The following is a 21,694-nucleotide window of genomic DNA, read 5'->3' as shown; positions in this document are numbered from 1 at the left end:
TAAACTCCCGCTAATCCTGTGGGACAAGCCAAATCCAGTGACAATGCGAATCGTGCAAATTTTCTTGAAATACCACGGGACTTCTGCAACTCTTGTTAGACCTTGACAAGTCTCTTTCGAAAAGACATCACAAAATCTTGGACTTTCAATTTCTTCAGCCTTGCAGGACGCAAGATATCCTCAAATCCTTTGGGACTAAAACTTTTTTCTTTTAATGAAACTTAAAATCATTAGACATTGAAATGATTAGGTCCACAAAACTATGTTTTACTTGTTTGAGTGATTGAACTATGGTTAACTAATGAAGTGGAAAATTAAGTTTGTCCTCTGATGTACTGGCTGCTCAGTGGAATATGGCTTAAGTGGCTGTAAATCAGCAATGAAAGAAGATTGCAATGTGAACTGGGAAATGAGCTGCGTTTAGTCTTTATTTGCAGACACTTATCTACGTGTCTGGCTGTTTTTAAAGTTTGTATAGTAGCCTTGTTTTTCTATACTTAGATGTCAATAATGGAGTTAATACAGGATTTATGCTGGTGATGCTAATAGTATTAACTCATTTATTTCAAACATTTTCAACTGTACAAATGGTTTCAAAACCATCTGGAATGGATTTGTTTTAAGTCAAAGATTCCACTGTGTACATTTTAATACTAATGCATCCCTTTTATTATTTATTTAACGTGCACAGATAATTTGTTTGGCCACTATGTTTTACAGCCTTTCTATTATTGTTTGTTTCACTGTTCTGCAGCTTTAGCAGCCCAGCAGGTCTCAAAGGGTAGTGACATATTATTTAGACCCCCCTCTGTGCACTAATGACCTGGAGAAAGTAAAAACGATTTTTTTTTTTCCTTTGGCGAAAGTGCTTTGCCTCGCACATAGTGTGTATTTGAAGTCGAAATAGCACACAGCCTAAATTAAATCTTATTACTGACTGGTCATGAAGGAATTCTTGGGAAATGAATGAAGAAAAAAAAGAGTCATTATAAAGGTAAAACTGTGTGTGAGGTGAAGTGATCCTTTTATAGGAGAACTACAGGAAAGGCAGAGATGCGTTTAAACATCATCCACCATTACGGACTTCAAAAGTGTTCTGTCTCGACACTCAGTCTTTTTCCAGGATGAACACAGCGGGACTCCAGAGCCCCTTGTCAAAATGCAAAACATTAAATCCAGTGAAAATGTACCTCACTGAGTTTGGATGTCAGAACGGGAGCTGACACCAGTCCAAGAGGTTTAGGACAATAATCGACACCGGGAAGTGTCACATTTTCAGCATTGTCAGAAGAGATAGAGAGAGACTAAACTTGGACATTTGACGCGATTCAGCCAACCGATATTTAACTTTTAGCTGAAACATTAATTAATAAATGGTAATTCAATTGAGTTAGTTCCACACACACATTGCCTTTTATTCCAGAAGCTTGATACTAACAGTAGTTTTCAAGAACCGCAAGTCAAATGTTAATTTCATTCACTGTCACGGGCTGCTATGAAATTGGATGTTCCTAATTTTGGACTCTTTATTTAAACCATGTAAACTAAAACGCTCATTTGGAACTGGAATCAAAATCAGAACCAAGAATTAGGGCCACAATCGCTCAAATTCAAACGATGTCCAAGCCTTGTCACCATTCAGATCTGCGGGAAGAAGGAGGGATTAATTATTTAGTGGTATCTGAAATCATTTTTTAGGGCTGGAAAAGAGCAGTGTTTTAAAGAAAATAATCTGAAATGATACATTCTCGATTGTTTGAGATGTCCATTAAGGGCTGATTTTTCTGTCAAACAGTATCAAGTTTGAATTACATTAATAATGCTGATTACATTTGCATACAGCATTTTCTCATGTAGAATACGCTTTCAAGTACAATCAAAATCTAGCCCAAAAAATCAAGACCAAAAATCATGAAAAGCCTTGTACCTGCTTACCTCAAGATAACACCTACATTGGGTGGTTTCCTCGGTAATGCACACTCTAGTGTTTGGTTTTTTTTTCATTTTCGTTTGTCTTTGATGACACTATGTGACTTACTTACATGAGGGAAGGCTTGCTAAGGACTAGGGAGTACCTTCCGGATGTTTTTCTTCCAATTTTATTTTTTTTTAATGAGTTAAATATGGGCGGAAGGGCTACGTTCATTGGTGCATGGAGGAAGTGTAGATGGGATCGGGGAAGGGAGCTGGCATCACAGTCAGGCCGTGACAGCAAGGACTTCAAATGCCACTTTTGTCCACTCACCTCGCAAATTTACATTCCCTCCCTGACAAAATTGACCAGCTTCATCTCCTCATGACCAGAAAAAGCTTTTGCTCATTCTGTTGGCTTCTGCTTCATAGAGACTTGGCTTTTCTTTTTGAGCGCATCCCCAACAGCACAGTACTGTTGTCCGGCTTTTCAACTATACTAAGTGGGCCGTGACAGGGAGCTGTCAGGGAAACAAAATCTAGTGTAATATTTATTTTCATCAATGAAAAATTCTGTATTGATGTCACACAGCTCTACTGCACTGTACTTTAAGTCTTTCTACTTGACGTGCATTTTTGATTTAAAAAAAAAAAAAAAAAAAAAAGGCTTGAACATGATTTGGACAGCCACAGACCTATCTGCCCGTAAGGTCCCACAGATGCATGTCAGAGCATAAACTAAGTATGAATTCAAAGGAATTGTCTGTAGACCTCTAAGACAGGATTGTCTTGGGGCATCAATAAGCGGAAGGGTACAGAAAAAAAAATCTGCTTTGAAGGTTCCAATGAGCACAGTGGCCTCCATCATCTGTAAATGGATCTTCCGAACCACCAGGACTCTTCTTAGAGCTGGCTGCCCATCTAAACTGAGCAATTTGCAAAGAAGGGCCTTAGTCAGGGAGGTGACCAAGAATCCAATGGTCACTTTATCAGACCTCCAGCTGTCCTCTGTGGATAGAAGAAAACCTTCCAGAATGATGATGGCACAAAAAAGGATAAACTCCAATTGCAATGGACAATCAAAATTACCAAAATAATTGATCCTATTTACATGCTCCCAGCATGCTTTGTGGCACTATGGAGATCATGAGTGCTGCACCAGCATGTTGGGAGGATGTAAATGGCATTTAAAATGCCTGTTTTGCCAATTATTTCAGAAGTCATTCTTTTGTTTTATTACTTGCTAGTTGTGCTATTCTGTTTTCTGTGGTGTAAAAAGTTTAGTTTTGATGTGACACTGTGTACAACATTGTTTGTATTGACCTGCCTACTAGTAGTAGTAGTTTGTTTCGGCTCGTCCCTGTTTGGGGTCGCCACACCATAATATCTCAGATGAACAGTCATATTTCTTTGGCACAGTTTTTACGCCGGATGCCCTTCCTGACACAAACCCTCTTGGGGAGTAGAGGCCTCAGTGAGATACGAACTCAGGACCCCAGTATTGACCTGCCCACATAGGCAATGTAAGCTTCTTCTGCTTACAGATGTGAAATGCAATTGTTCCTCACCAGGTCATGATCACCATCATATGGTAGCTTACATACATGCTAAAACATATGCTAGCATACATTCTAACAGTGTAACAAGTGTGTTTTGGTGAATTTAGTTGGACAAGTCACACAACATTTGCAAAATGCGGAACTAACCACATTGTAAGGAGCTATGTCTAATGTGGTGGCTTGTCTATTTAGAAGAGAATTTACATACTACAATCGTGAAACTGGCACATTGGGGGGAAAAAACAAACCTTTGAAAGCAAAATCCGCGAATATGTGGGGGCTGCGAATGGTGAACATCGAATGGGCAAGACGAGAGTGTATGTCATAGTAGACTTGCTCCAACTACCGGAGACAAATTCTGAATAAAGATGATTCTGATAAACAGAGGTTTGTGGAGCCCACCTGGACTTTGACAAAATGCACCTGTAGAACTCTCAGACCATAAGAAAGACAAATCTCTGGTTTGATGAGACACAGATTGAACTCTTTGGTGTGAATGCCAGGCGTCATGTTTAGAAGAAACCTAACACCGCTCATCACTGACCAGTACCGTCCCGACAGTGAATCATGGTGATGACAGCATCAAGCTGTGGTAGGAAATGGAAGACTTGTCAGGTTTGAGGGGAGGATGAATGCAGCAATGTGCAGAGATGAAAACCTGCTCCGGAGTGCTCAGCTTCTCAGACTGGGATGAAGGTTTATTTTCCAACTGGACAACAGCCCTGAGAACTGTACCAAGATAATGAAGGAATGGCTTCAGGATAACTCGAAATGTCCTTAAGGGGCCCCAGGCAGAGCCCAGTATTGAAGCCGATGAAAAATCGAGATCTGAAAATGTCTGTCCATCCAACCCGATGGAGCTTGAGAGGTGCTGCAAAGAGTATTGGGCAGAACTGCACGATAGGTGTGCCAAGCTTGTGGCATTATATTAAAAAAGTCTTGAGGCTGTAATTCCTGCCAAAGGGGCATCAACAGTATTGAGCAATCGCGGTGAATATTTATGTATTTATGTTTCTTGTTTTTAATAAATTGGCAAAAACTTCAACACATTTTTTTTTGTATGTTGTCAAGAGGTTTTGTGTAGAATTTTGAAATAAAAATGAATTTATACCATATTGGGATGAGGTGGTAACATAAAATGTGAAAAAAGTGAAATGGTACGATGACTTTATGGATGGACTGTAAATCATATGCTAGTTTAGTACTGTATACATGCAAAGAGCATCGTCCCTGTTTTAGGTATTATACAGGTTTTAGGTATTATTTCAAAGATTGAAGCCTCTTAATTTGTGTCTTCATTGGATGATTTTCAAATTTTCAGCAGTTTTAGTTTAGTTTTGACTGCATGATTTTCAGGATTTTATTTTGATTCTGGTTCACAAGAATTTATTTTGTGACCACAGAATTATAAAGCAAACACAGACGGGCGTCTTTAAACACAATAAGATACACTAAAGTCATCTCTTTTCTGTCCTGTTTCCCCTGTTTACTGTTATGATGTGCCTGCCCAGTTGTTTTCAGGTGAAAGGTCATCCATCCTGAACTGGCCGCAAAAGTCCTACTGTTCACAGTAATAGCTCTTAAATTTTTCATTAAATCTTCAAGCAGTGTGAAAAAAATTGACAAAGGAACAATAGTACTTGCAAATGCCCTTGACTTTTTTGCAGACGTTACTTTCATTGCATAATATTCTCATTCTCAATTCATAATGAATGAATGAATGAATGAAGAAATTCTTTTTCAGATTTAGTGATTTTGGAATTAGCCTTGAATGACATAAACTCGAGCAAAAAGTGTTAGATTGTCTTTGCTTACCAGTAGATGGCAGCAAGGCTCTGCAAATGTTCCACGACTTGCCAGAGGGAGCTTGAATGTATTTTTTTATTTTGTTAAAATTAAGACATCTATTTTTTAGAGTGCTTCTTTCAAAAATCCCCCTCCATTCTAATCACCATGTCATACTGTGAGCTATTAGTCCTCCGCTCGGCCTTTGCTCCATCCGCAGTTGCCTTTCTCTCGAAAGACATCTTTTGTGATGCAGTATGAAAGTAGCACAAAGATACGGGGCACCCCTCAATATTGTACACACACTGCTGATCAAGGCTTATTCAATTCGATTGGTGTGTCCTTCTTTCCTTGAGTTTATACATTTAATATAGCCTTGCTACATTTACTCAAGGATTAATTGATAATGCCATTTTGTCCTCTCTACTACAGCACCAACAGATAAAAATACAATAAATTAATTTACCCAACTTTGGAAGGCCATGATCTTATTCAAGCGTGGTACCTGAAAGGAAACCAGTTTAGTCTGGGACATTTTTGCCAAAATGTTAGCATTTTCACATGACATTTTAACTTAACTGTCATATGAATTTGAAAAGATGCTAGTGTCTTTGTGATAGAATATCTACTCGCTAGGAAGTCACAGTATTAAAATTGCCTCGATATTGTTGTACTCTTGTCTTTGTATAAAAGAAGGCACAGTTGTGTGTAAAATTTTATTTTGGGTGGGCCACTCATAGACTTATGTACACTGGTCACTTAGCTGTGCTGCTACAGCACTTCGCTTATTACAGTAATTTTACACCTGTTTGGACATCTAAACCATGTGACCATGTGAGCATGTCACAAAAAATACACTGATGATTGCTTGACTGGCCCACACGGCCAAAATCCTGTCTTTGGATGCAGAAATTATGTGGACGAAATGCCAATTTGCAAGAAGATATTGTTAAGGGGCCCATGTTAATCAACCAGTTTATTAAAAAAAAAAAACAAACGTGTGAATGGCAGGACACATCGATAAAAAACACTTTGATTGCAGCTTGAGGCCCCATATCCCGCTACGCAGTTGAGAGGTGCCCTTCGCAGTGGCCTCTGGCCACCCCAATGGCCAGCCCACACCCCCAACTGCCAATGGACCTTTGTTTTGCAAAGCCCTCGTCCCAGCCTGTGGTTGCTGATACCGGGCAGGCCTTAAATCAGCCCTCCCCTGAATGGCCGCCACCTCCCTTGACAAGACTATCTGCCAAATTTAAGCATATTATAACAGTCTTTCGTGATGTAGTGACTGATCTAATTTCAAAGTTCATGGGTTAAAGAACATCAAATGGAGAGGGAATTGCTCCACACTCCGTTATACATTACCTCTTCACAACATCCTTCCGCCAATACCATTTCCATTACTATCGTCTCAAACATGAATTAATTACTATACAAATATAAACATGAGCTCAATAATTCCTCTCTTTGAATGAAATGTCCACATTTAAAAACATGATAGAAGTTGGTCACAATAATAATCTGACAATATCAGTAAGCAGGAGAAAAGCATAACGATTGTATTTGTTACTTGGCTGTTTCTCTATTTCTATAACTGTGTTACCTTTCAGAGTGATCCACTTTTCTGATTGGACTTAAATTTATCGAGTTGAAAAAGGAATCACTCTTATCAGGCAGTATTGAATTCTGAATGTTATAAATTAAAAAATCCCAACTTGTTGTTGCCATGGGAACATTTGTATCTGGTTGCTGTGTAAAGTGACAGGTTTTTGGGTCACACCTCCCTGACTGTGTTTGCTTTCACAAGATAAAGACCACTGATTGTAAAAGACGGGATGCGGTCTTAATTCTTTCAATTTTATTCTTAATTGTTGCTCTTTTGAAAGGTCTTTTGAGTGAGCTACGGAATATATCAGGCAGCACTAGGAGACAATTCTAACCTGGTGTATTTTTTCAGCGGGCAGAGCAGGTTTAAGCCACACTTCCAATCTTTGCTAATTGAATCAACTCCAGCTTGGCTCACACCAGATTGATTCGTTTAGAGAATCTGTAGTTTAGTGGTTCTGTTCCCTTTTCCTCACTGTTCTATGAACGTTTATTTTCAGTGCAAATTTGAAAACATAATTGCTTGTGTGGTATTAGTATAAGCAGACTGTTTATTCTTGTAATTAAGGTGATAATTGGACCACATTTTATGACCAATTTATTCCAAAAATTTAAGAAATTTCAAAAACTTAATATACTCTTTCCTCAATGAATGCCATGTTGAAGAAAACGTTTTCTATTTTTTAACAATATTTGATTAAAATGAACCTTATTTTCATATATCATATGTAAGGCTGATATCTCTAAGTAGTAGGCTATAATATGACCTTTTTCATGTCATTGTGAACAGTACAATTCCAATTTTGTCTGTGCAATATGGATGTTCTGGACACAGTCATCTGATCCATACCACATCAAAAGGCAACAAATGTCACGTTTGACAAAAAAGACAAAAACAATGGCAGATAGAGGAGCAAAAAACAGTCAGTGGAAATAAAAGAAGATACTTTCGAGCTGATGGATAAGAAAACGTCGACTCTAGTTGCACGAGGGGGCGTGTTCAAACGCACTGCGCCTTGTTTTGTGGATGTGCAATGTGATGTGTTTTGTATACATGCATGTCACTTCACAGATGCATTCCATACACAGTAAAAGTTTGATTTGTTTTTGTAATGTCAATAGTAAGTTTCTTTCGGCATGTCCCCTTAGGGGTCACCACAGATGAACGCACATATATGTTTGGCACAATTTTTATGCTGGACGCCCTTCCTGACGCAACCCTTTTCAGGGAGTGGAGGCCCCAGTGGGATACGAACCCACAACCCCTGTTTTACCAAACCAGTGCGCTAACCACTGAGCTACGGAGCTGCTGTTTTTGTAATGTAAATGCCTACATAAAAAGATCTGATTTAACAGAAAAAAATCTTAAGTGGGTGTCATGCCTTGTAGCGTGACGATAACCACAGTTTCCCGAAAAACAAAAAAGGATTTATTACACTGGATTTAATCAGGCAGTAGTGAGGATAAGCGGTAGAGAAAATGAATGGATGGATACTGTTGACTAGAGGGTAGCATGTATTACTCTGTTCTTATGTTCAGTGTTTGAATCTCCGCTCTTTGTATTTTCTCGTCGTGGTTGTGTGAGTTTTCTCAATGTACTCGGGCTTCCTTCAAAACAGTCATGTTGGGTTCATTTACGCATCTCAAGTTCCTATAAATTTGAATGTATGAATGGTTGTCTTTATGTATGGCCTGCATACATTTGGCCTGCAATTGGCTGTTGACCACTCTAGAATGTACTTTGCCTCAGGCCCAAAGTGAGCTCAGATAAGCACATCTCACCTGAGACTATGATAAGTAAATAAGGTAGGTATATAGAAAATGGATGGATTTGATCAGATTGACTGTCAGTAATTCTTTGCCTTTATTGTCTTTCAAAGCTTAGCAAATACAGAAGGGAATGACTCTTTGTCAACGTCCTCTTTAAAGATGGTGCTTTTAATCTGTTTATGTTGTCCTCTCAATTTTGTTAAATGTAAATCACTGTCTTCCTGTGCATCTATTGTCTAGGAGGACATGAATCTGAATGAAGAGCGAAAAGCACCTCTTCGTGGGAAGGACTTAAGTACCAAACGGGAGATGGTGGTCCAGTACATCTCAGCCACTGCCAAATCTGTAAGTCAAGTCATTTTTTTTCCTTACATAGTAAAGTGTACTTACCCAATGAAGTATGTTGTACTGAAGTGTCGTGATGAATCTCCTTGTAAATCTCCAGAATGAATTCAGTCTTGATCTCTTTGCTTTTGCAATATGGCTTGCTTGCACTTATATCGTTGCTACACTTTTCATGCTTCGCACCTCTGAATATTCTGATTGCCATCTGTCTTATCCTCCACGCTTCACACCCCTATCATTTTGTTCCCATCATGCTGCAACCATCATTACTGGGTCATAGGCACAAGGGGTGGAACGATTTTTGAAAGCAGTCAGAATGGTTCAGTTCAACTATTTCGGTTCGGTCCGCATGTGCCCCGTTCAGTTCGGAGACACGTACCGTACAACTTTTTTTCTTTTTCCTCACTTATTAATGTGGCGAAGTAGTTTTTTGTGCTAATGCATGTCAATATGGGAGTCCGCATGGTCGTGGCAGTGTGTATAAGGTGCGTTTGGAAATACTCTGATACTGATACTCTGATTTTACTCTTGAGACTGCAGATTCCAACATGGCCCTGCGTTTCTTAACAGTGTGTATAGTAGTTGATCGTGCTTAGAGGATATTTACAAATGCATCCTATTACATCTTTCGATTGCCCTCAACCAATATTGAATTGTGGGTAGTAACTCGGTGTTTTTGTCTACGTGTCAATGCGTTATCTTAGAAAACCACATTTTCTATCAGCTATAAGTTCATCTAAAAGGGCTATTTGTTTTAGAATTTCTCTGGCTCTGCGGCAACATTGCAGGGAAGGAAAAACTTTGGACACATTTCATAGATAATTAATAGTGCTGAAACAAATCTCCAACAGTGTGTGCGTGTGTGTCTATCTCTCTCTCTCTCTCTCTCTTTCTCTCTTTCTCTCTCTCTCTCTCTCTCTCTCTTTCTCTCTCTCTCTCTCTCTCTGTGTGTGTGTGTGTGTGTGTGTCTGCCTGCCTGCCTGCCTGCCTGCCTGCCCACCTGCCTGTGCGGGTACATCTGTAAATATAGTTATACATACAAACACACATTTTGATTTTCCCAAGAGTTAACGTGTCCCGCTAAACTATGACCACAAAACCGAGATAAGAACTGAACTGTGGATTTTGGGAACCGTTCCCCCCTACCCCTAGTATTCACTCACTCACTCACTGGTAGTTGGAGGGTCGGCGCTATTCTTGCTATTTGCTTGCATGCAAAATGGTTTTTGGGTTGACGCGGTGCAAATAGATTTGTGGGTCAAATGGCCCATTTCCAAAAGCAGCTCTAGCAATTAGTGGTATTTGCAGTATGTACATAAAACATTACTGAAACCATGTTTTTTAAAAATTGTATTTACTTTGTTCTTTCTTTCTTTAGTTACTTGTAAGGTGGCGAATGTATGGTATGGTCATTGGTTAAGAACTTATGTTCAGCCAATTTACCATGAGCTGAATAATTATAATGTTAAATGTAAGTTTCGGTCGACAGCACCTGAGTTTGTTAAAAATTATGATCGCATATTTACTCAAATGTTATTCATCTGTTTAATAAGTACCATGGCTCAAGTAAATGCCAGGTCCATCCACTCAAGACCAATAAATGCCTCTCTTAAATTCACTCATCTTTTCCCATCAGAAAAATGGAAAAAAAAAAGACTAAAAATATTTAACACAACTCAAAGATTATGGCAGTCACATGGGCATAAAACAGTCAACTGCTGATCCCATTTTAAGTCTGTTACTCATGAAAACATTTTAACTCTTTTGCTAACCAAACGAAACCACTTATTAAACAGTGTCAAATTAGCTTGTCTGAAATCTTGCAAACAAGTTGAAAAACATTTTGTTACATGGAGATGGCATCTTTTTGTGTTTTTAATGTTTCAGTAGAATTCCCAATAAGGATTTGTATTTCTTAGTTTATGTTTACCTTATAGTATGCTTTTCACTACATTTCCAAATATATATTTTTTAAAATGTCCATCTGCCTTGTGTGAAATTGTAAAAATACTGTTTTTTTTTTTTTTTTGCCTCCCCCATCTACAATCATCTCTCGTAAATCAATACTACTATTTGTGCAACGCTTGCTTTGCATTATGTATTCCAAAATGTACTCTTAGTGAGTCATCAAAATAATCGAGGAAAGAATGAGTTTTTTTTTATTATTCCTCCACTCGCTTCCTGAACCTGCGAAGCATCATTATTTATTTGCCTCCCCATTGTTATAGTAATTAAACGGCATTATTGATAATGATGATTTTTTTTCCAAGACCATTTAATTTATCACCAGGCCTATTATGCTTTGCAAGCAAAGATATTTTATTCAAACGACAACATAATGTGACAAGTCAAAAGACATTTATTATTATAGACTATATAGACTATTATTATCATCACTATATAGACTATTATTATCATTAGGATGTGATGAAGAGGGGATGTTTGAATGTCAGTGTTGACAGATCAATTCGTGCTACAGGGGTGCCCTCTGGCAATGAAAAGTGTTGCCTTAGTTCAAGTGACTATATTTTGTTTTCCCTTTTATGGGTACGACGGAACAACTTTTTGGGGGGTTAAAATTGGATTCAAAAGGAGGGGAGGACTTTTTGGCTTGATATGCATTTTTGTCAATCATAACCTTTGTCTGAATAAAATAGTATAGTATATTCCCACTATAGCAAATCCATTTTATGTAATAATGATGATGATAATAAAATGGTATGTAAATATGACTTTTTTCCCCCAAAATAAGACCAAGATAGTTAATACTGAATAGCCTTGAAACTTGTCAGCTCACATGATCTGTTGATTACATTGTAAAAACCCTTTGATAACAATATTTTTTTCCATCTTATGATTAAAAAAAACTTACTGGGTGGGCATTTTAGGGTAAATATTGCTTGTGGAAATGGTCTTGGTTTGCTGCCATGCTTGGTGTTTTTATTTGCCTTATGAGATTGTTGCTTAGTTTTGGTGCTTTCTGCCTATGCTTTTTCCGCTCAGTTGTTGATGGTTTTTAATGCTCTGATAGAATCTTCCCATTTCTTTTTTTTACTGTAAATAAAGAGATATACATTACCTTCCCAATGTCTATTCACAGTTTTTATACTTGGCATCAATTTGGCTTCAAATGATCACCCAGAGAATACAGAATTAAAATGCACAAAAGGGAGATTTACGTGTATAAAAAAAACCATATCTAAAAATATTGCACAACCTTAACCTTGTCCATTAATGCACATTTTTGCATACAAAACTAACTCTATAAAATGTACAGTGTACCATTCGATAGCGCCGATAGATGTGGCCTTAAACATTAATCTAATGTTGAGAAGGACACAATATTTTGTTTACTTTTTCAAAAATGTCTTTCGTAGTCAGGGTAATATTCCTTTTTCTTCCTCGTCATGAATGACTACCTTTTTATGACCGAGCAAGGTTAAGAAACACTCCTCACTACTCCACAGGAGTCTTGCAAATAACATTCTCTGACTTAAAGGAATTTCTTTTTTCTTGGGAGAATTTACACATTGACCCATTTGAAAATGAGCTGGATTTCTAGTGAAAATAATCTAGTTCTGCTTTGCTGAGGGGTGTCTTATGGACGTCCTTGACCATCAGCTTTGCATGGACGTGTCTTTCACCTGTGTTCATTATCGCCTTTCTTTTTTTCACCAAACTACCACTTTTCCTGTTGTTATGTAGTTTTTTTTCTTTTTTTTTTGGCGAATGACTTTTTTCAAACTCTGCTGCACTTAAGATGCTTGTGGTGCATGATTATGGAAGACCAAGAGTCCCAAAATGAATAAATGAATACATAATTCCATCCATCCATTTCCTTGGCCACTTATCCTCACGAGGGTCGCAGGGAGTGCTGGAGCCTATCCCAGCTGTCAACGGGCAGGCGGTGGGGTACACCCTGAACTGCCCAGCCAATCACAGGGTACATGGAGACAGACAACAGTCACTCTCACAATCACTCCTCAGGAAAATTTAGAGTCTCCAGTTAATACATGGTTTTGGGATGTGGGAGAAAACTGGAGTACCTGGAGAAAACCTACGCAGCCACAGGGAGAACATGGAAACTCCACAAAGGCTGGGTCGGGATTCGAAAACCAGTCCCCAGAATTGTGAGGCCAACATGCTAACCAGCTGCGTCACTGTGTGGCCTATTTGAATATATATATCTATATATATCTATATCTATCTATCTATCTATCTCTCTCTCTCTCTCTATATATATATATATATATATATATATATATATAAATTTAGTGTTAATTTTATTTTTACATTTATTTATTTCAACATTTCAATATATGTCATTCGCTCCCATTTAACTCAGTGGATGGGCGCTTGGCAGGACTAGTGCTAATCCACACAGTTGCGTTCTCCTATATGACCTTCTCTATGAGTTTATTACAGACATTTTAGGAATGGTCATGATTTTAAAGGTTAATACATGGGCCAGTAAGTTTAATGCACAGATTGTCGTCTTTCCAACTCAGAATCACTCGGCAATTTTACTTGATACTACACACCGGACACACTGTTTGGCCAAAGGCAGTGTAAAAATAAATAAATAAATGCCGTGGGTCACGTGGGTTTAGTGGCCTCGCACTGGAGAAGTCTTGGAGAAATTACTCTCAGTTTGCAAGCACAATTTGGACAATATCTTGGTCAGAGAACAAGAATAACGCCTAAAAACTTGGCTAGCAACCAGTTCAGGGTGTACCCCATCTCCTGCCTGAAGACATCTGGGATAAACTCTTTGTGAGGATAAGCGGCTCAGAAAATGAATTGATGGAAATACGTAATGACACATTTAATTTTAAGATTTGATGAGTTATTCATTCAATTTGGCAGTTTTGATCTTAAGAGAAGTTCAACATTCTTTTACTTCCATTCATATATTTTCCTCAACATGATACAGTATAGTATAGTACAGTGGCACCTACTCGCTTGAAGCTCTATAATTTGTAACTTCACCATCTTTTTCTGAAAAAAAAAACAAAAAAAAACCAAAACAAAACATGCTTCTAAAGTCACAAAACTTTGGAGTTCAACAGTCCCTTAAATAGTACATCACAGAAGCTTACTTAATACTAAAATGTACCAAAATTGTATAATTTTCCATGCCACACCGGAAGAATGGAACACTAATGTGCCCCAGCACACTGGTTGAGAATCACTGCTCTACTGTAAACTGTTATAAACTTTTCAGTTCAAATCACAGTTACACAAAGCTAGTTCTACCTAGACTCTTGCATGAACTACTCATGCGAGAACTTTGGTCATCGATCTATCCTCAAACTGTGAGGAAAGTTACTCAATCATCCTATGATTGTGAAAGTTCTCCCACTTTGAAATCATGGAGGAGTCTGAAATTTTCCTTTTAGGTCCATGTCAATTGTGAGAAACATAATCTTAAAAAAAATGTAGAAATCACAAACTCAGATTTTTTTATCAAATTTATTTGTATGTTACTGCTGCAAATAATTATTTGGACACCTGCCAGTCAGCAAAAATTGTGGCCTTCAAAGACTTGTTTGTCCACCTCTAAAAGTCAACCTACACTCCACTTATACTAAACTAGAAGTAACTGTTTGAGATAGTTAGCTGCATAAAGACACCTATCCACCCCACACAATCAGTAAGACTCCAACTACTTATATGGCTAAGTCACTAGAGACAAAAGTATAGACCTTCACGAGGCTGTAAAAGGCCACGGGGCAACTGCCAAGCTGCCTGGTGGAAAAAAGATCAACTGTTGGAACAATTATTAGAAAATGGAAGAAGCTAAAAATGTCAAAAGTAAAAATACTAGTAAAATATCCCTCAGACTGGGGCTTCAATTAAGTTCTCACCTTGTGGCGTATCCATGATCCTATGAAAGATGAGGAATCACCCCAGAACTACACGAGAGGTGCTGGTCAAGGGCCTGAAGAGAGGTGGTGCCTCTGTTTCCAAGGTGACTGTGGGGAATACACTAAGACGACATGGTTTAAAATCATGCCTGGCACGGAAGGTTCCCCAGTTTAAATTAGCACACTTCCAGGCCCGTCTTAAGTTTGCACATTACCATTTAGATGAGCCAGAGGAGTCATGGGAGAAAGGTATGTGGTCAGATGAGACCAAAATATAACTTTATGGTCTTGATTCCACTCGCTGTATTTGAAGGAAGAAAAATGAGGAATGCCATGCCAAAAAGACCATCCCTACTGTGAAACATGGGGGTGGAACCACATACTTTTGGGGTGTTTTCTCCACATAGGATAGTGTGACTGCACTCTATTAAGGAAAGGTTGACCCTGGCCATGTGTTGCGAAATTTTTGGAACAACCTCCTTCTCTCAAAGGATTCAAGATGGGTGGTGGGTGGGTCTTCCAATATGACAATGACCCGAAGCACACAGCCAGGATAACCAAGTAGTAGTTCTTTCAGAAGCATATCAAGGTTCTGGAGTGGCCTAGCAAATCTCCAGACCTAAACCCAATAGAAAACCTTAGGTGGAAGGTCAAACTCCATGTTTCTCAGCAACAACCCACTAAACCTGGCTGATATACAAGTTTGTCTTTCAGTGGTTATGTACCTAAGATGAAAATTTCCAACCCCTCCATGATTTCAAAGTGGGAGAACTTGCAAAATTACTGGGTGTTCAAATATTAATTTTCCTCACTGTATGTGAAGTTCGCACAAAACCTGAGGTTCCCAAGAAAGTGGAATTTTACCAGCGTTCGAGAAAAAAAGATTCGACCTTAGAAGTTCCATTGTTATACCAATCCATCCTAAAATACTATGGTGCCATCAAATACACACTATGCTGTACTTTCTCTGTTCTGTGTGCATTTTCAAGATAGTGTCTGTTTATTGCAGGATTTGACCAGCTTTGATTCTATACTCTTATTTTTTTTATACATTTTGTTTGGCACCAACTGTGGAAAAGATTGAGTCATATACTGTATGTCTAGTCACCATCAAACATTCGTGGATTGTTAAAGTCTTATGGTGGAGATGGGTGGATCCAGAGATTGATTAAAAACCACAATGTCACACATTGGGTGGCGGCCCTAGTGAAATTGACTTCACAGCAACTGTAAAGTCATGGAAGGTGGTGAGAACAGTCTAATTAAAAGATGTGGGAAATAAGATTAGACGAGACATGATGAATAAGAGAAAGTAAAAGGGCAAGAAAATGGGCCAAGGACGGAGGTAGAAGGAAAAAGTCACAGCGTGTTCTACAACGATATGCAATCAATATGCATTCCCGCAGAGAAATACTTTACTGGAAAGCAGTGAAACTAGGACCACCCGCCATAATTATCAAAAGATGCATTGTACCTGCCCGTTGTGTAATGGCCGTCTTTATTTCTGCAGATGTGGACCCAAAAGTGAACAGGAGTCAAATGGTTAAAGTGGATGTTTTGTTCAATATATCAGGATATTATGTGTACAGGGTTCAGCAGTGTCACGGGGCATGCGCCGATTGAGTGGGTTACTGGGCCAAAGCAGGAGAGCTGATTACAAGGAAGCCAGTGATTCGTGGAAACAGAAATCATTTAACGTCTGCTTGTCGATCAGGCAGGATCTTTAAACCAGGTAGATTATGGATTGGTTGCAGGTGCGCAAGAATGAGTTTCCTTCCAGAAGCTGCCCAGCCCAGTCTGAAACAGGAAATGAAACATCCAAAATAAGACGGTCTTGTGCAGAACCACCACCTTGTCCTCATGAGACATTCCTGATGAAAAATAATTCCATCATAAATATCCGGATCTGGCAGACAGGCAAGCAGGGGTTAAGCACACTAAATTTTGTTCTTTCTGTGCCTAGTCTTGTTGATAATTAGTCAAAACATATTTTCCACATGAGGCTGATTGGCTCCTTTTTCATCTTTGATATTTATTTGAATTTATATGTCCCGAATCACAGAAGTCTTGAGACAAATGCAACATCTCAATTGGTTGAAGTCTGGAAGGAGTAGAAAGTAAATCTGGCTAGTGGCCTTAACGTCACACTGCATGCTTGACAGCTTGATGGTCAAAATCTAGTCATTCTCAGACATTTATGCAATGATTGTTCTTCTTTAATCAGGACCAGACATGATACGCTGTACCTCAACAAACTCAGGAAGAATAATGGACGAGTCAAACAGAGCACAAAAAGCGATACGTGAATGGGACACTTTGTGTTATTAATAGTCACGGAAATAACTTTTGTGAATAAGGATACTGCATGAGGTACTGGGGTGCTTTGTTAGACTCAGGGAGAAAATTTAAGAGGGACCAATCTTTATTCAAGACACTTCATGATATGCTGCTTTGCACCTGTGCCTGCCTGAAATCCAGTGAGAAATCAGACACAAATTTTGGGTAAGTAAAATTTGGTATCGCTGGGATGAATATGCTTCTTTAACCAAGGCAGTGCATGATATGATACTGTGCCACACTTGACAGAAATACTTTGGACTCAAAGTTTGCCACCGCCCCAAAAAAACAAACGAACAAAAAAAAAAGCACACTTCATGTAGCAGGACTATATGTCATCCTGGTGCTGTACCAATCTCAAAAAAGAAGAATAAAAGAACATCTTAATCGTTAAGTTGCATCATGTGCTAAGTATTGCAATGTGAGGTCACGACTGACGCCACTCAAGATTAATTTAGCTTTTCGGTTTGCAGCAACATGAGGGTAGCTAGGAACGAACATAAGCGCTCTACATACCTAATGCTCATTTTGTACCACATTGCCCAAGTCATGACCATAATGTAGTGGTTTATATTTTAGACAATTTAACACTAAATTTTGGTGATAATTTGTTGCCTTGTGACTATCCCCCCGAGAGCTCGTTTCATCACTCATGAAACCTAATTGATGTTAGTGTAGCGGCCCCCTCCACCATTCATTTTAGTTAATGGATGTGTATTTTTAACAGAAAAGCTAAAAATATGACTTGAACATTTCCATAGTTGTTGCCATGTATTTTCTTGAGACATTCAAAGGCATACATTGGCAATAAGGAAGAAAAGCTAAAATGGTTTGCATGATTCATTTTTTTCCCACCTGCTTGTCTTATTAACACCTGAAACATCTGGAAATTTGTAGCTACAAAACAGACATTTTCTTTTGTATGTGCTTCTGATTGTAAAACTGTTCTCTCATTAATTATATGAAAACAATATTTAGCTGTATTATGTATGATAGACTGTTGAACATCAGAACTTCACGCTCATGCCTCAGCAATTGTCTGGCTTACTTATGACTGTGCTGTTTGTGTCTTTTTGCACATTAACCTTCTCCGCTGATTGCTGCATGCAGATAACTGGGAGCAAAGTTGCGGTAAGTAATCCATTATTTCAACTTTTTTTCCATTTTCATGCCTTGGAACACGCAATTACTGGTACATATTTGAAAATAGAGCTCTGCAATAAAATGATAGGTAAATGGGAGCCATCCTTTAATGTTACTTGAAGCGCCGTGTTGCATTCATTTAAATTCTTTTTGCCCTACTGCATTTCTTGAAAAATGTTATGCTGCAAAATATTTCCACTGGTGTGTGTTAGGACACTTGATATTTGTTTTATTTTATGTTGATCTTTGTTCCATTTTATTGTGTGGTCTCCATAAATTATGCATTTATAAATGAACTGAAAAAAGGTCATGGAATATTGCCTTTAATTTCATGTAATTTCAAGGAAAAATACCAAATTGGGATATATTGTTATTGGGATATAAAGTTAACTGTATAGGCATATACATTGTGGCTTTCTCGCACGGCTCTGTTTGCAATCACACCATGTGATAAATAAAATATGCTTCCTGTATACACTTTTATATGTTTACGTTTGGGATGGGAACACTGCTGATTCAGTCTCAACAAGCTTTCTGTTTTAAGAAGAGCAACATATTAATCTTTTGTAAGATGAAATACATCGTATCTATGGTTGAGAGCATTCAAAGAAATATTCTTTTATCTCTTTTACCATGTGTAAGATTTTTTTAAAGTTCAGTTGCTAATCCCTAGTATAAAGACAGCTTGTGGTTGTGTTTGTGGTTTCACATCTAATTTGTTCTTCGCACTTCTTTTTGCTATTGATTATATTATTCTTTAATTCTCCATCTTTAATGTAAATCATTATTCATGCACTTTGGGACCATGAACATTTTTGTTTCAATGCTTTTAGAACCAAAAACACAAAAATCAATGAAATGTGTAATTGCACTTTCATCTGACATTTCATTGGCCTTTTTTAATAGTCTGAAGCATTTGATGCTTAGCAGGACCACAGACAAGGTAAAGCAGTGCACGGTCACCTCACCTTTGCTCTGCCCGTGCTCTCAGACAAAACTCCCCTTTTCACGTCACATGGACGTTTTTTATCGATCACAATTTCTTGTTCCTTTGTCCAACTGTTCTTTTGTTTGTTGATTGCATGGGGGAAGAGCAGGGTCTTTGCTTCACTTGTATTGGTATGGGCAAAGTTTCTCTCTGTTCAACGTCATTGGCCAGATTTTGTTCAGTAAATGGATTATAACATAATTGCCTCGGTTTGGAATTCAGACTTCTTGTCAGTAATGCATTTGTCTACTTATAAAGGTGCTTTAAAATATAAGGAGAACCTCAACAACTTCCTTAAATATATTTGATTTAAAAAAAAATCCAATTTATCCGGTGAGAAAAATAAGTAGCGTATATCGGGATTTATTTAATTTCGTCAGCGTAATAAAGCATTTTAACAGACCTTGCCATAACCCATACGCAGTACAGTAGTCGCTCATATGTCATGGGTGTTTGGTTCCGCATCACCCTCACTAGATGAAATCTGTGATATAGTCATGCCAAAGGAAACTATTGAAAGAGACTGTGAAGCCCATTGGTGTATAATTTTGGCACTTTACCATTACCATAGTTGTAATACTGAAGGCACTATTTATATGACTACAGTATGTATACTTTATTGTAGTGCACTCCATTCATTATATTGAACTTGCTGCTTTGCAGAAGCATTTCTCAACTCCTATGTGTTCATTGACAAGCTAGCATGCTTCCTGAACATTGTGGAAGATGATATCATGTGTCGTGAGATGACACAGTCAATCCTGATGCCAGATGGTTACGGCACCACAAAAGCTGCAAAGGCGGAATAAACACAAGATCAATTACCTTTTCCAATTATTGATGGTGTTAGTGGATTTACTGACTAAAAACATCTTGTGCAATACATTTCATGTATTCCATTTTATCTATTTTGTGTTTTTCCTTTTTTTTTATTCTTGTTTTATCTTATGTATATGTTTTTTACCTTACTTTTTAGATGTGCACTAAGAAAGGTTTTCCCATTTCATTGTACAATGGCGTACTGACAATAAATGGCATTCATTCAGTCATTTATTTTTCAGGTGACAAATGTTCAAGCCTTTCCAAATTGCTCTTGTTAAAAGCACAAGTTGTCATAATGGTCCCACATGAGCAGGAGGAAACTGAGAGTTTTAGCCTGGTTAGCTAGTGGTTGGTCACAGTTAACTCCCTGCTTTGCTGGCAGATTCCCATTTTCACACTGTCAGCGTGTGTCATTGGGACAGAGTGCGCTCACTTATGCTAGAGCGAGAGCGCTCGATCGGATTATCTGTAGAGAATGTGCAACTGTAACTCCTCTGTTTCAGGCATGTAATTTCTCTGACATTCCCTGCTCTCCTGTGAGAGAATGATCTAGGAATAGAGAATGTTGTGAATTGGATCTAATCCAATTTGACTACCGTGCAAATGTGCAACATTTCTAATTCTTAAATGCTCTTCGCACCCCAAGATTAAACGACAGAATGAGCAGAATACACCAAATGTAATGTACCCTGTTCATCCTTAACATATCTGTCGATGTTTAAATCAGAAGCCTTTGCCTCTGTGCATCACCACAGTTACCTGCTGACCATTTCGACGGTTCTGTAGTATTAATCCCTGTAAAGATTACCTTGATTTACGTTACAAATCATGGGCCAACTTGTAACAGTCCCATCAGTGGCTTCTGTGGTGTTACTGTGGGACTTCCTCTCATCACTCTCTCATGCAATCTTATCAGTGAGCTATAATGGCAAGCTGGTGATACGGGATGAGTGCCACACCATTCACATAAAGGATAAGAAAATTGAGGCTTGCCCGTTTGTCGACAAGCAACATCTACCAGCAAGGCAGTGTTCAATATCCGTGGATAGACACAGCCGTTTCCCTTTCCCGTCAAACAACAACAACAATAATAATAATAATGCAGGTGGAATGAGGACGATCGGTTAGCACATCTGCCTTACAGTTCTGAGAACCTGGATTCAAATCTGGGCTTGCCTTTGTGGTGTTTGCATGTTCTCCCTGTGCCTACATTGTTTTTTTTTTGCGTACTCTGATTTCCTCCCACATCCCAATAACATGCATGGGAGGTTAACTGAAGACTCTAAACTGCCTCTAAGCATGAATGAGTGCGAATGGTTGTTTGTCTTTATGTGCCCTGCATTTGGCTGGAAACCAGTTCAGGGTGTGCCCCTCCATTTGTGAGTGAGATGGGATAGGCTCCATCTCGCCTGTTACCCTCGGCAGGATGAGCAGTACAGAAATGGATGGATAATAATGCATTACACACATATTGTCAGCAAGCAACCAAACCTGTACAAATGAACAAAATAAAAATAAATCCATAAATATTTACCACAGACCTGACACCTGGTATTAAAATT

General features: G+C 38.4%; 1 protein-coding gene across 9 annotated transcripts in view; it reads left to right on the top strand.

The window, feature by feature from the left end:
- Positions 1-21,694, top strand: part of diaph2 (diaphanous-related formin 2) — a 468,029-nt gene that overhangs the window by 26,276 nt on the left and 420,059 nt on the right. For 8 of the 9 annotated variants that reach the window (XM_061834220.1, XM_061834223.1, XM_061834224.1 and 5 more), the window contains 2 exons: positions 8,871-8,975; positions 18,290-18,310. In XM_061834220.1, the coding sequence (XP_061690204.1) occupies positions 8,871-8,975; positions 18,290-18,310 (126 nt within the window). The remainder of the gene's footprint in view (positions 1-8,870; positions 8,976-18,289; positions 18,311-21,694) is intronic. The other variant, XM_061834222.1, reaches the window with a different exon arrangement.

This window comes from Syngnathoides biaculeatus, chromosome 11 (assembly GCF_019802595.1).
Source record: "Syngnathoides biaculeatus isolate LvHL_M chromosome 11, ASM1980259v1, whole genome shotgun sequence".
Classification (NCBI taxonomy): domain Eukaryota; kingdom Metazoa; phylum Chordata; class Actinopteri; order Syngnathiformes; family Syngnathidae; genus Syngnathoides; species Syngnathoides biaculeatus.
The sequence above is the reverse complement of the archived record's forward strand: the minus strand, read 5'-3'. Positions and strand labels throughout refer to the sequence as shown.